The 14,392-nt window shown below is 66.2% G+C and overlaps 5 protein-coding genes across 5 annotated transcripts; all 5 read right to left on the bottom strand.

Moving 5' to 3' along the window:
* Window positions 1-308: 308 nt before the first annotated feature.
* Window positions 309-3,197, bottom strand: LMXM_01_0580 (conserved hypothetical protein; the record flags this gene model as incomplete). The annotated part of the gene is made up of 1 exon (XM_003871534.1): window positions 309-3,197. One exon carries the CDS (start codon window positions 3,195-3,197, stop codon window positions 309-311), a length of 2,889 nt encoding a protein of 962 aa, XP_003871583.1.
* A 765-nt stretch (window positions 3,198-3,962) lies between these two features.
* Window positions 3,963-4,943, bottom strand: LMXM_01_0570 (putative tricarboxylate carrier; the record flags this gene model as incomplete). The annotated part of the gene is made up of 1 exon (XM_003871533.1): window positions 3,963-4,943. The coding sequence occupies one exon, from the start codon at window positions 4,941-4,943 to the stop codon at window positions 3,963-3,965; it is 981 nt and encodes a 326-aa protein (XP_003871582.1).
* A 540-nt stretch (window positions 4,944-5,483) lies between these two features.
* On the bottom strand, window positions 5,484-7,349 carry LMXM_01_0560 (conserved hypothetical protein; the record flags this gene model as incomplete). Its single annotated transcript, XM_003871532.1, has 1 exon — window positions 5,484-7,349. The coding sequence occupies one exon, from the start codon at window positions 7,347-7,349 to the stop codon at window positions 5,484-5,486; it is 1,866 nt and encodes a 621-aa protein (XP_003871581.1).
* An 882-nt stretch (window positions 7,350-8,231) lies between these two features.
* On the bottom strand, window positions 8,232-9,368 carry LMXM_01_0550 (conserved hypothetical protein; the record flags this gene model as incomplete). The annotated part of the gene is made up of 1 exon (XM_003871531.1): window positions 8,232-9,368. The coding sequence occupies one exon, from the start codon at window positions 9,366-9,368 to the stop codon at window positions 8,232-8,234; it is 1,137 nt and encodes a 378-aa protein (XP_003871580.1).
* Window positions 9,369-11,988: 2,620 nt separating this feature from the next.
* Window positions 11,989-14,094, bottom strand: LMXM_01_0540 (conserved hypothetical protein; the record flags this gene model as incomplete). Its single annotated transcript, XM_003871530.1, has 1 exon — window positions 11,989-14,094. One exon carries the CDS (start codon window positions 14,092-14,094, stop codon window positions 11,989-11,991), a length of 2,106 nt encoding a protein of 701 aa, XP_003871579.1.
* Window positions 14,095-14,392: the final 298 nt, after the last annotated feature.

Genomic DNA, 14,392 nt, shown 5'->3' with positions numbered 1-14,392 from the left:
GCACACTGATCCAGAGATGCAGACACCCACCACCACCACCACCACTTGTGCACACGTAGGCACACAGGGAGCGACACGAGATGAGCATGACGCCAACCAAGAGAGCCATGGGCGCACCGCCACAACAAGAGGAAGCGACAAGCGCGAGGGGTGGAGGTGGCGTTGGGTGCAGGCCTACGCTGTGACGGACGGCACCCGCAACGAGAGCCGTGCGCCCCCCCCCCGACGCGGCCAGACATCACCTTCAAGTGCCAGTGACGACCACGTGCTCCCAATAGTCTACACACACACACAAAACACACGGGTGACTAGACCTTCACCTGCACGGACCAGAACTTTAGCTTGCCACGGCAGCACACCGTCGTCAGGAAGTAGCTTGTGCCGGCGCCGGCGGCCGCAGCGTCGATGACGAGCTCCAGGTGCAGCGGGTACGCCGTTGTCGGGCCGTCGACGAGCACATACCGATCCGGCACCGCAATCGTGCCGAAGGGGACGTTGTTGTTGGTGAAGCCCGACATCAGCGAGTCCACATGCTCCACACTGCTGGCACCATCACCCAGGCTCCACGCTGATGCCGCAGCGTTGGCGCTGCTGGAGCCTTCCGCCTCACCGGCTCCCTGCTGCTGCTGCTGCTGCTGCCCACTGAACATGTACGGCCAGAAAGAGGTGCGGTGGTCATAGGAGGAGGCGACGAGGCACACGCCGAGGTACTGCGGCATGCCGCCGCTGCTCGACCTGCCAGCGACCTTTGCGTTGACCGTCGCGGCGGGGACGACCACCGGCATCAGGTTCAATCGGGTGACCCAGCTGCGGTGGAACCGCCTCTTCTCGAGGATGCGCAGCCGCGCATTCGCCGGCGTGGACTCCGTGGACGACATGCGCGACACGTTTTCGTTGCCGTTGTGGTGGTTCCCATCGCTGGTGGTCACGAGGAGCTGCGTGAGCAGCTGAAAGGCAGTCATCGTGTCGTCCTCGCCGGAGGCGACGAGGATATCCGGCGTCAGCAGGTAGCGCGGCGACGTGGCGGTCCACTGCAGCGCCAGGATCTCGCCGACGGCGTTGTAGGCGGTCGGGGCAACGGAGGAGATGACCTCCATCCCGGGCAGCCGCACCAGCGCGATGGCGCCGCCATTGCACGATACGGCTGCCACGAGTTGCTCCTCCTCGTGCACAGTGAGCGCCGACTCGGCCGTGATGAGGGTGGTGATGGGGGGCGGTGCTGCGACCGCGGACTTGCTGCCGTGGTCCGCGGGGGTGATCGGGGGCAGGTAGCTGGTCCACAGCCGTGCGTAGAAGGACGGCACACGCACGGCGATGGAGTGGATTGGCCGCAGTCCAAAGTGGTGGTTGTTGAGGTGCCGCAGCATCCACCCGCCTTCGCACGTGACGCACACGATCAGCATCTGGCCATCGTCGAAGCCGACAGCGTAGAGGGACGGGGGGACGTCGTAGTAGTAGTGGGACGGCGCCGCGGCCTGGGCGCTGGCGTGGAAGCCGGTTGGGACGCCGTCGCTGTCAAAGGACCGTCGGCGGTTGCGCTTTGCCATGGCGGCGGACTCGACCATGCGCGTGATGCGCTTCTCGATGCCGTTCTGCACCTCTGCGATGCACGAGACGGGGGAGCAGACGAGCTTGCTGCCCGCCCCCTTGCTGCCGCTCGCGCCCGGTCGGCCGGCGTTGTAGTTTACATGCTGCACAATGCGCTCTTGCAGGAGGCTGAATAGGAAGATGTCGCCGTTCTGGTTGCCGAGGAGAAGGTGCGGCTCGACGCTGAAGCGAAGCGGGGCGGCGGCAACGGTCCGCTTGCGGGCATCCGCGCCAACGAAGCGCGATGTTTTGGAGTTGAAGAAGACAGCGGCCGCCTCGCTGGCAACCGGAACATGCGCGAAGGCGCTGCGGGTGCGCTGGGGAGGCATCGTCGTGTACGGTGTGAAGGGGTCCTCCACGAGCGCGTCCACCTCCTCCCGCCCTACGAGAATGAGGTGGTGCGCCGTCACCTTGCGCGTCGCAATACTGGCGGAGAGGCTTTGTATCGGCGCCGTGTAGAGCAGCTGCCCGTCCTGGTGGGCAACGAAGTAGACGGAGACGTGGTTGAAGGTGCTCGCGCTGACGAGCGTGTGCTGCACAGGGGCGTTGCTCTGCGGCGGCGTCGGCAGCGGTGGCACATTTGCCTCTGCATTCGACAGCTGCGGCGCCGCGGAGGTGGTGGTGATGGACGGCGCTGCCGCTGCCGCCGCTCCTGCTGCCGCACTGCTGCTGCCAGCGCCGCCGCTCGCCGAGGCCGGTGCGTGCGCGGCCGCGTTCATCGGCGCCGAAGGTGTGCTTGCCAGCGTTGTCGGTAGGGTGCCTTCTACCAGGAGCTGCCGCAGTGCTGGAGACGAGTGGATGGCGTGGATGCCCTCCGGGAACTGGTTCAGGTGGTGGGCGATGGCGCGTGCGACGACTGGCGTGTGCGGACTGCCGGCGGCTCCGGCAGCTGTCGTGGACGGGGTCTGCTTCGCCTGCGCGACGGCGGCCACCTCAGCAGTCTGCATTATGCGGTCGCCGCGGCTCCAGCGGATCGCTAGCAAGGTGTCCATCACCGTGAGGCCGTGCGCCGGCAGACGATCAGCGTCGCTAGCGTGGCTCGGGGCGACAATGATGGACTGCGGCGGCGGCAGCTCGAGGGAGCTGAGGGACGGGTTGCTGAGGTCGATGAAGGAGCCGTAGACGGCACCGCGTGCGCTGCCGGCGGTGACGACGAAGGGGTACCCTGTGGAGGTGTAGGCACTGTTGATCGCGTTCACCAGCGATGCCTCCACACGGACGTCGATGTGCGGCTCGCTGGGTCTGCACTCGTTGCACCGGGCGGTGCTCGAGAGGGTGCGGCAGACCTGTTCGCTGAGTGACGACGCCGCGGCGTCGTCGCTGACATCCTCCAGCGCGGTGCTCGTGAAAGACAATGGCGCCGCTCCAGTGTCATCGTCACTGCTGGCGTGGTGATGGGTGAGGGCGATGCGGAAGCGCCCATCTTTGATGGGTTTCCAGCTGCGCTGCCTCAGCTCTGCCTCAGCGCCGTCCTTGTCTGCCGCGGCGATGGCGGTGGCCGGCTCTACTGGTGTCTCAGTTGTGACTGTGACGGCGGTGGGAGCAGCAGACGGCGCCGGCAGCGAAGACGAGGACAGATCGGCACCCGTCGACTTCGAGGCACTGCGCATGACGGCGTCACAGGGAAACGATACGGAGGAGGAGGAGGAGGGGGCCAATGCTTGGGCGCGTTCACGCACACGCACGCACGCACGCACGCACGTATCGACGTGTGCACGCTTGCCTGTCTGCGCGCGTGGAAGGGGGGAGGGAGGGAGGGGGGGGGGGAAAGCGATGGCGGTGCTCGTGGTGGTGGGCGCTGAGAGCCGTGCACGGGCGGCGGAGGTCGATACTGAGGCTGGTGCGCGTAGCTGTGCATCGCATTGCAAGCAGGAGAAGGGGCGGAAGGAGAGAGGGAGGGAAGGAGAGAATGAGAGAGGGGCGATGATGGCGCGGTGGCCGCGGCACCCCCTGGACGATTGATCCATGCCAACGAACATGGCGGGTACGAGCGGCGCCGCCCCGCCCCCGCTTCTTGCCACTCCTGCTCCGGCGCCGCTGCGTTTTCATGACCCCCCCGCGGGGAGACGTCGAAGCGGCGAGGAGGAGGAGGGGGAGGGGCCACGAGCGTGCGGCAGGGGAGACAAGCCGCTACAGTTCACACACACACACACACACACACAGAGAGAGAGAGAGATGGATACACATACGGAGACAACGGACACGTACACCGACAGAGGGGTGGACACCCAAGCTTCGCAAAGCCCCGGGTCTCTAGCTGGGCTGCGACCTCGTCGACGGTGCGCGTGCGACTTCCATGTCGCTACATCGCCCCCTCCTCCCTCGTGCCACTCCGGTCACCTTTCCGACCTTTTCTCCGCCCCACACAGTGGCGTCTACAGCCCCTTGTAATACGTGAACGTCTGCACAGGTGAGCCGTCGCGTCGCTTGAGGTTGCGGAACGGCGGCTCCAGCTTCGAGGCTGGGATGGCCTGGTGAAGGTCATACGCGGCCAGCGCCAGGGGCACGCCGAGCGTGAGGCCGAGCAGCTGCAGCAGGCACTCGGTGAGCGCTGAGTGGCGCCTGGCGAAGGGGCTCACGCGCATGAGCGGCATGACGCTCAGCGTCGGCAGCATCATGCACGGTGCGTTCCAAATGACGCGCGCGACGCTGCACTTCTTCAGGCTGTCCCACCCGGCCGCGGCGCTCGTGCCGCGCGTGACGCCATCCTCGTCGACGACGCGGATGCCCTGCCCGCTGCCGAGCCACTCGTTCTTGCGCATGCTCGCCAAGTTCACCGTCGCGGCGCAGCTGACGGCGAGGAAAGGCACCGTCGCGCGGATCACCGTCGACGTGGTCGTGCCGGTCGGGATGCGCTTCAACAACATGGTCGCGAGCAGGCTGCCGCCGCACGCCACGACGACCGCCGCCGTGTACGCCTTCAGGATCTCCGACACTGGCTGCTTGTCGGACGAGCGGTTGGCGTAGTTGACGGCACTGTTGTAGCTCTGGTTGAACCACTGAATGGCCACCGTGCGGCCCACGCTCATGACCGTCGACGGCAGCATCATGAATGGGACAACGAAGTAGTTCATGGGCAGGAACATGGACATGCGGAAGGCGGGCGGGATGACTTCCTGCGTGGTCGGGTGGATGCAGCTCTCGACGGCCGTGCGCGCGCGCCAGAGGTCGGCGCTGGGCACGTTGCGGGCCTGCCCATCCTTCCACCGGTCGAGCAGCATCTGATGCTTCTGTAGCGTACTCTCGTTCTCGAGGAGCAGCGCAGGGTTGATCGCCTCGCCCCAGTACCGGGCGCGACCCAAGAAGGTGTTCATATCGTACTTGGACCCCTCCAGCGAGAAGGTGGTGGCCGCCATGTTGCGTATCGGTTGCCGAGGCGCAACGTTCCTGTCGTTTGTGCGTGCGTGCGTGCGTGCGTGGAGGCCACACACACACAAAAGAATAAGGGCGATAGCGAAGCTGCGAGCGAGGTGCGAGGACGGGAGAAGGGTGACGGTGGCAGCGCATCCATGAGTGCGTTGGGGGTGCACATGCGTGGTGTACCTGCACGCGTGTGTCCGCTTGCTGGGACGGGAGGGAGGGAGGGAGGGAGAAGCCGCGCTTGCGACGCGCCCAACGCACCTCCTCCTTCACTTACTGACCACGGCGATCGCTCCGTGGGCGCCTCGTGGAGGATCGGTGGCGCAGATGGGACGGGATGGGGGGGGGAGGGCCTTCTTGGCAGCCATGCATCACAGGTTTCACAGAGAAGGGGGGGGGGATTAAGGAGGCGTGCTTGCGTCCTAAAAGGAGAAGGACGTGGCTTGCGCGGTGGGCTGAGAGAGGTCAGGCTGTCAGCTGTGCATGCGTGCATGCTTCAACCACCGACGCCACCACCGCGCGCCCGACTTGCCACTTTAATGATGTCCTCCGCCAACGGGTTGAAGTCCGTCACGCAAGAAGGCAGCGCGCCACACTCCACACAAATCGGACCACGGGCTCGACGGCGCGGGAAGGCGACGCAGGAAGGTCTCCGCCTCCTCGACGGTGGGCACCATATTGATGAAGACCGGCTCTGTCGCGTCATCGCCGTCCATGTTGTCCAGTGTGCCGTTGCGCTTACCGGCCGCCGTCTTGGTCCTCTTGTGCGGCTGCCCTTGCGCCTTCTTCAGGTGAAAGGAGAAGCTCTCTGCGTCCATCAGCGGCACGCTGCAGAGCCGCACGGCGCGCGTGTCGGGGTGCTCCCAGGCCATCTTGTGCATGATCCACCGATCCAGATGCCGCGCCGCCACCTCGCCGCCGGCCAGGACGATCACCGCGTCGCAATCGGCGACGTACAACACGAAACCGCGCAGCAAGTTGTCGTTGGCGAAGTTGCGCAGCTTGCCGAGGTGGGCCGCGGCGAAGATCGGGAAGACGCGGTAGGCGCGCAGCAGTGGTGCCTCGGTGGCGTGGCGACGCTGATCGCGCGCGCGCTTCAGGATTTGATCCGGTAGTGCGGCGACGTGGCGGTCGTGATTGCGCCGCTGGTGTTCCAAGTTGCGCAGCTCGTACTGCTCCAGCACCTTCGTGTCCGTCGCCAGCGGGTTCAGCACACTGGAGCCGAAGAGGTTCAAGGCCAGGTTCTTCGTGGAGAGCCGGTCGTGCAGGAGGCGACTCGCTGCCGACGAGGCGAGCGCCGTCGGGCCACTGCTGCTACTGGTGGCGTCGTGTAACGCCCCTGCATCAGAGGCTGCCACTGGCTTCTGCTGCGCCTTCGCCTGCTTCGCTCTGAGTCGCTCGCGCCGCTCGGCACGCCGCTCCTCCGTGGTCTTGTACTCCTTCTGGATAACCGGGTGCTCCAAGTCACGGTACTCGTAGTACTGCGTGTAGTGCGTGTCCGGGATCACGGGGTGATGCACCAGATCCAGCTGCGCCGCCCGGATCTGCGCCACTGTGGCCGTCAGCGGCGACACGACGAGGTGCGCGCCGCCGCCGCCGCTGCTGTTGCTGACGTTGCCGTAGCGCGGCATCGTCGAGGTCCAGCGGTCCCACGGTTCAATGTCGGGGACGCCGTCCGCGAAGAGTTGCCGAAGAAGCGAGTTCGTCTGTGCATTGCCGCCATCAGGGAACGCCGTGGCCGGCCCCTCTGCATGCGTGTTGCCGGCGCTCTCGCCGTCCGTCCGGCGTCCGCGCTGGCAAAAGGCGCGCAGCTGTGTGAGGTAGGCATCACAGCGTTGCCGCAACGCCGCTGCGGAGGTCTGCTGCTGCTGCTGCGCCTCTACGAGGAAGTCAAGCGCCGCTTGAGAAGTCTCGAGGGTCGACGGCGGTACAGGTTCGACGGAGTGTGCCGCCGAGGGAGTCTGCAGCGCTGGCTCCTCGGCAGATGCGTGCTGCTGCTGGTGCTGCTGCGCACCAAAGACGGCCTTTCTGCGTCGGGCAGGGCCGCCACCAACGGAGCCCGCCGCGTCGGCGGCCCTTCTGGTGTACCGCTGCATAATGCCCTGCAGGCTCGGGTCGAAGGCGCGCACGTCCGACACGCCCTGGTAACGGCGGCCACCGCCGCGATGCTGGGCACTCCCGTCCCCGTCGTGGTCTTGCTGCTGCGCTGCCATCATGTCGAGGAGACTTGGGACTGCTCCAGGCGCGGCGGACGTGGCCCCGCCGCTGCTCGCAGCGACGGCGGAGAAGTCGATGGTGACGTCATCAATGCTGAGCGGCTTGCGTGCCGGCTTGTGGGTAGACGACCGCGGTTGGGCGGAGGACGAGGCAGAGGATGGCAGTGGCGGTGGTGGTGGTGGCATTCTGCAGTGAGTCCTTTGCGTCTACGCTGCACAGTGCAAGGTGTTGGGAGCGGGTGGGAGGGGAGAGGGGGGGGGGGAGGTGTCCGGAGACAGACAGCGATATGAGCGGTGCTGTTCCTGTTGTGTAGGGCAGAGATATACAGTGTGGCAGATGATCGGCGCAGAGCCGCATGCACACCGGTGCACGCATGCAGGCATTCCCCAGCATCGACCTCGTCGACGACTTGAGTTTCGCCGCCCTTCTCTACTCACGAACCCCCTCGAGCCACCCTCACGACCGAGGTCGCGTTGCGTGTGGGCAAGGCTCGGTAAGGTTAGTGGTGGTGGTGGGGGGGGGGCGAGAGGGGGAAGGGCTGGTGGGACGCATCCCGCCGCTGCATCGCTTTCACGGACTGCCTCTATGGGCTTCGCTTTCCTTACGCGTGGGCGCGCGTTACCGGCGCATTAGTGTTAAGAGGCGGCCGCCGCCGTCGTGCGCGCAAGCGGGGCGGGGGGTGGGGGTGGGGCGATGTCCGTCCCAGCCACCAACCCACAAACACCAGGGAGTGAGCGGTGGCCAGCAGCGGGCACGATCTTGCGCCTTCCTCCGGCCGACGCCTGTGGCGCCATTTCCCCCCTCCCCCCCACGTGCGCATGTCGGGTGCTGCGCGAGGCCCGCCTTCCCTCCCAGTGACAAGCCCCTCGACCGCGTGAGAGCGATGCGTGTGCGGACGGCTTGCACAGGCCGCGCTGAGCAGGCGCACTGGGATGTGCATCAACGCCTTTCAGAGGGGGTGGATGCTTGCCAGGAGAGGATGGGCGGCTGCGGCGCCTTAACACGTCTCTGTCGCTGATCACCGCCACATATGGGACGGCAACGGCGGTGCAGCCCACTGTCGATTCTTAGCTCTTACTCGGACAGTGACGCGAGAGGTGCGCCTCGGAGCCGCAGTACTTGCACTGATCCTTCGAGGTGCGCTGCACGAGGGGCTTCGCCTTTGCCGGCCGCGGTGTCGGCGCAGCCACGGCGGCAGCGACAGACTCGTGCTGTGGCTGCTGATCCACACCCACGGCAACGGAAGGGCAGGGCACTGCAGCGACACTGAGACCGCTGCTGTTGCTGGTGGTGGTGGTGGTGGTGCCGCTGCCGTCACAGTGGCGCGTGAAGTGGTCGGCGCTACCACACTTCTGACAGCAGTCCTTTGGGAAGCGTGACTTGGGCACCGCCGCCGCCGTCACGGCGGCATCCAGCGCCCCGCTGCCTTGCGCACGTTCCTCCGCTACTGCCTGCTGGTTCGCTACCGGCGGCGACGAGAGTGCGGCCGTCGAGTCGGCGTCGTCGCGAGTGCGCTTGCCGGTGTTCGGTCTTTTCAATTTGGTGCCGCTGCGCTGCTCCTCCGCATCGGTGGTGCGCTTCACGTGGTGCTCGGGCACCGCGCCACCACTGCCGTAGAAGTCTGCCACCCGCACCCCGCTCACCACGACGTGCACAGGCCTGTCACGCCACACGAGATATGGGAGGTGACTGAAGTCGAGCGACTCCCCGCCCGCCGCCGTGCCGCCTCCGTTGTTGCTCGGCTGGTGCTCCTGCCGCGGCGCAGACGCGGAGCCTTGTGAGGCTGACCCGGGTGGTGGCGCGAAGAGGTCCGCCAGCGTCATGTGCTCGAAGTCATCGTCGCCGGCCAGGCGTTCAGGAGCGCCGTGCCGTGGAGCCGCGCCCGCTGCGAGACCGCTCGCATCTTGAGCTGCAGCAGCACCGTCTTCCGGGCCTGCGACTGCTGCCGCCGCCTTGTGGATAATCGCCTCCACCTCCGCGGCCACCGCCGCGCTCGCGAGCTCCGCCAGGGCAACGCGGCCTCGGCCGAAGCCGAGGAAGAGGCTCCGCCGCACCGTGTTGCGGAAGATCAGCTGCAGGAAAGACGCGTCCGCAATGCTGGGGACGGGGTAGACGAGGAAGGACAGCGCCGGGGCCGCCTCTGCGGTGGTGTCGACGCTCTCATGCGGCTGCAGCGGTGCACGGCTGGATTTCGTCCTCGCCATGGTTTTGGCGGTAGCCTCGATCCTATTCGTCGCCGCACTGAGCAGACACAAGCCAGCTGAAGACCTGCAGGGTTGATACCTGTGTTCGTGTGTGTGTGGGTGTGTGCAGCAAGACGGAAGTCGGTGCGGGGGGGGGGTGGAGGGGAGTGGGGCGAGAGAGAACAGAGAGGTCACAGCGAGCGCATAGTAAACGGTGCGGCCCGTGGCGCATCACGGATGTGAGGAGCATGCGCGTGCCCGATGAGTAAGGGAGGGGGGAGGGAGGCATGCCCACGCTGTCTCGACAACCCACGGCCTGCTGCCCCTCTTCTGCCCACGCGCAGGCCCTCCGTCCCCTTCCCTCCTCACAGAGAGTGGGATGCGTTGCACATGCCTGCGCACATGGGTGCGCACAGGCAAGCGACACTGACGTGGAGGGTGACGAGGCGGACAGACAGGCGATGCCGCTGTCTCGGCTGCTGCGCCGCTATCACGGCGACTGCACCGAAACGATGATGGGGGTGGTGGTGAGGCATGACCACATGAGGCTGCTCAGGATGACGGTGCCACCCGTCTGCCACGAACACACAGGACAGGTACTTATATTGCCAAGGCGTCGTGCGCACGCCTTCGTGCAGGAGGCTGCCACCCACCCACCCTCCACTGCACGCGTAACGGAACGTGTTAGACAACGAGTACATCAAGGCAGACGACGGACTAACAAGAGGAGGGGGAGAGGGTTATGTCGAACATCTTGCCCGTGTCTGTGCCAGTGCCGTGTGCACAGATGACACGAGGCGTGGGTGGGAGTGGGGTACCGGCCACGCCACCACGGAGGAGGAGGGGGGAGCGCGCAAACACCGGCCCTCCCTTTCCTCCGTGCCCGCGTACACGCGCCAGGGAGACGGCTTACCACAGCAGCGGCACAGGCGTGCGGACATAATACAGACGCCGAGACACACGAAAGAGCGCACGCGCACGCACGAGAGAGACGAGCGCGTCGCGGACTTTGAGGGCGACATGAGCAGAAGACGAAGTCTCTCGCGGCCGAACACGGAAGCAGGCCCGTTATCCTCCCTCCGCAGAGAGGGTGGGAGGGCCCAGAGAGGGGGAGGGGAGCGGCTCCACCCACTCACAAGCGGGGTGTTGCCAGACACCGAGCAACATACATCGTAGAAAAACGGAGAGAGACGCGCGCGTGCATGCACACGCGCACAACGATACAACAAGTCGACGAGAGTGAGGTGATACTAGAAAGAGGGATGCACTCGCGCAGTTGCCTGCTCCACGCACGTGCGCACGCGCACCCTGTGCGGCAGGAGAAGAGCCCAAGCAACACCCCCCCCCCTCCCCCACCCACACACCCACACGCATGCACACAGCGATAAACACGAAGGTTCTATGGCCTGTGCTCGTAACGTGCGTGCGTGCGTGTGTGGGGAGGGAGGGGGGGGGACGTCTGCTGGCACTCATGAGGAGAGATCTATGCGAGGAGGTCAAGAGAGCGGCGGCACGTCACGAAGAAAAGCTAGAGGAAGACGTGGTGGGTGGTGGGTGGGAGGCAACCAATGGCGAAGCAGCAGCAGAGCGCGTGCACGAGCGTCAGCAGCGGCGATCACCGTGGCCCACGCACGCACACTAGAACAAAGGAAAAACTAGCCGCCACTATATATATATATATAAACCGAAAAAGGAATGCGCGTGCGGGAGTCCGGCAGCGACGGAGGAGGCGGCCGAGGAGCAAGGGCAGCAGCAGCCACGCGCATACATACATAGACATACCCAGAAGGCAGACTGACAGACCAAGGGGCAGGGTGTATGTGTGTATGTGTGTGCTGAGGAGATGGGGGTGACGGGCTGAGGGCGGCAACCGGGCACGAAGGCGCGCACAAGGGGGGGGGGGGGGGGAGGGGTTGGTACGGCGCGTGGAGAAGAGCAGAAACCCAAGAAAAGCGCCGGCAACACGAGCGACAACACCGAAGACGAGAGATAGAGAGGGACAGAGGGAGAGGGGGAGGGAGGGGGGCGCTGGAGAGATGCAAGCACGCATGCACACGCCCCTCCGTCCTCAGACGTTGTCCTTCCACTCCGGGGACGCGCAACAACGCACGCAGGTCTTCATCATACGCTTGTGCGCACGCGACACGGGAGGACGACACACACGCACACACATAGAAGTTGCTTGTCACCGCACGCCTCCCAACGTGAGCCCCTCCCCCCTCTCTCTGCCGCGCGGGGTGAGGTCCCTCTTCCCCCTAACATCGACTGTATGCCAGCCCTCCACAGGTACCCCCCCTCCGCTTCCCATCGCGTGGTGTGAGGCAGACAGGAGCGTGTAGTGGACTGTGCGATGAGCGTCCCGACCGCGCCGTGCACTACCGCGAAGGGTGAAAAACATGAGATCAAAGACGGTGCGCCACAACGCGCAATCCGCTCGCAACGAACGGCCGCCGCCGCCGCCGCCGTCGTCGTCTACCTGCTAGCACAAGGTTGCTGGCAACACCAGCAGCCACCGCGGTGGGGGACGCAGCAGACACAGCCACCGCACATGACGAGGCAAGACGTGCGCGAGCGCGGGGCGGGACGGTGAGCGAGAAAAGCGGCAACAACAATACGCACACACACATATACATAGGCGCACTCAGCAGTTCGGCTGCCAGTCCAGTGGCAGCAGCACCGGTATCCCGCGCCGCGGCGGCTCGGCGCGCTTGAGGAGCGACGCGTCCGAGTTTAAAAAGTTACGCAGCCGCACCGCGTACACCCGCGTCTCCTTGGACTCCGTCGGCAGACGGTAGGCCGTGAAAGGTCGCTGGCGGCGCTGATGCCCTTGCTGCGCATCGCCGCTCACGTCTCTGCCACCTCTTTGCCTGAGGGGGCTTTGGCGAGGGCTGTCTCTGGCGTCGCGCCCATCTCGACGATGGCGCTGACGCCCGTCGCCGCTGCCGTAGTTGCTGCCGCCAGCGACGGTGCTGCCGCCGGCATCGCCGTAGGTGCGCAGGTTCGTCGGCGAGTCGGTGCTGATGCTTGTCCGGTAGAGAAGGTTTAGCAACGGGTTCGAGTCGGACTGCCGCTGCACGTTTCCGTTGCTCGGCAGCGGTGACGGGATCGACTGACGGTCCTGGCGGTGCCCGGCTCGCGCGCCGGCCGCGTCCGCAGTGGGCGATGTCTTGGATGTGGCTCGGCCACTGACGCCGTCGGGGCTGCGCGCCTCCGCCGTGTCCTCCACGTCGTGCCGGAGTTCCATCGACGAGAGGGCTGGCGGCGGTAGTGCCGTCGTGCTACTGTGGTACGCCGTGCTGCCGCTGCGCCGCAAATAGGCTGATGTATCCGCGAGCCCCGCCTCCGTCGCCGCCAGCGGCACTGTCCCGGCGATGCTATCGTCGCCAGGGGACTGCGTGATGGCGCGCTCCGATGGTGGCCCGGATACACCATTGCCGCGATGACCGCAGATGCGCGGCGCTGACGCGCACGTCGTCATGGGCAATGTCGCCGCCGCGGTGTGCGGCGTGGTACCACCCATCCCCTCCTCCAACGATGCGGAGTAGCGGTCTGAGAGGATGCCGGCGGTGCCGAGATTCTGGCTGCTGCTGCTGCTGCTGCGCAGCCCTGCTGTTCGACGAAGACGCGACTGCACGTATGACGGCCTCAGGCTGTAGGCCAGCTCGCACGTCGGCAGCTCCGTCTTCGCTGTGGCCGCCGTCGGCGTTGCTGACCAAGCGCTCCCTCGATTATGGATGAGGTCTGCGTACACGCCCTCGGCCATCGCCAACGCGCGCTGCTTGGCCGCGATGGAGGGCCCCACGACGCCGCAGCACGTTTCTGCTCGCGCGATCGCCGCCGTGTTGACGTAGTTGACGCCGCCGGTGGTGCTGGCGATCGTGGCGGCGGCCCTCGACGCGTCGTCGCCGTCATTGAAGGTGACGCTCTCGACGCCAGCAGCGTACAGGTAGGTCGCCAGCTGCTGCTGCTGCTGCTGCTGCTGCTGTTGCTGCGTTTTCTGCGACGGCGTCGACGGCTTCGAGAGGCCCAGCAGCTCTGCCCGCTTCGCATCAATCGACGCCTGCAACTCCCTCCCACGCGACTCGGCGGCGTTGCACGTGACGGCCAGCGCCACCCTTGCCGTGGAGGGCGTCCGTTGGACCGGCGGCAGCTGGTCGGCTTCTGCGGCAGCGCCGCCGCCGTCGCCGCCGCCGCCGCCGCCACCAGGGCGACCACGAGGCGGCTCCGTCGAAGGCGGCAGAGGCTCACAGAAGAGAATGGTGTCGTGCAGGTAAGGCACGTACACCCCGTCTCTGCTCGCACTGCGGAGCAAGCCAGGCGTAGAGGCGGACGTGTGGGGGCGCGACGGCGACACGAGCGAGTGCGCGCTCTTGCGGAAGTAGTTCTCGGCGAACGTGAAGCCGGACTGCTTCCACGCGTTGCGCCGATCAGCGTTGCCGCTCGCCGCAGCCTCCCACACGGGGGCTGTCGCTGGCCGTGCTGAGGACGCTGTGGTGGCTGCGGGGTGCGCAGCCGCGGTGTGTGTCGCGGCGCGGGTCCTGCGCGCAGAAGCCGGGTGCTCCTTCGCCACGGGGTTGAAGATGCGTTGCAGCGGGCGGCGCTCGCCAGTGGCAGCGTCGAAAGAGGACTCCGCAAAGTCGTGCCGCCATTCAAACATCGGGGCGCGCTGCTGCGCCAGTCGTTCGCGCACGCACTGTCGCCGCTCCGGCGGCGGCACGAAGAAGTCGAGCTGGACGCGCGACGTCATGGTGGGGGTTGGATGTGCAGGTTAGTGGCAACAGCGGCCGCAATGTACACACACACACACACACGCCGCCCTTCTCTCTCGCGTGGGGAGGAGGACGCCAGGGTCGCGCGCACGTGTGTGCGTGCCTCGGTGCACGGCTGTGTGTGTGGGAGTGGGAGTACAATCTCTGCACCAGAGTGCCTGGATGGCGACGAAGGAGGGCGAAGCGTGCGTGTGCGTGTGTACCTGATTGTGTGGACCTTTCAGCAAGCAGCACGATGATGTGGGGTGGGAGGGGGATGTGTCGGCGGCGTGTGTC

The sequence above is a fragment of the Leishmania mexicana genome, chromosome 1 (assembly GCF_000234665.1).
Source record: "Leishmania mexicana MHOM/GT/2001/U1103 complete genome, chromosome 1".
Classification (NCBI taxonomy): Eukaryota; Euglenozoa; class Kinetoplastea; order Trypanosomatida; family Trypanosomatidae; genus Leishmania; species Leishmania mexicana.
This window is presented reverse-complemented; position numbering and strand designations above follow the sequence as displayed.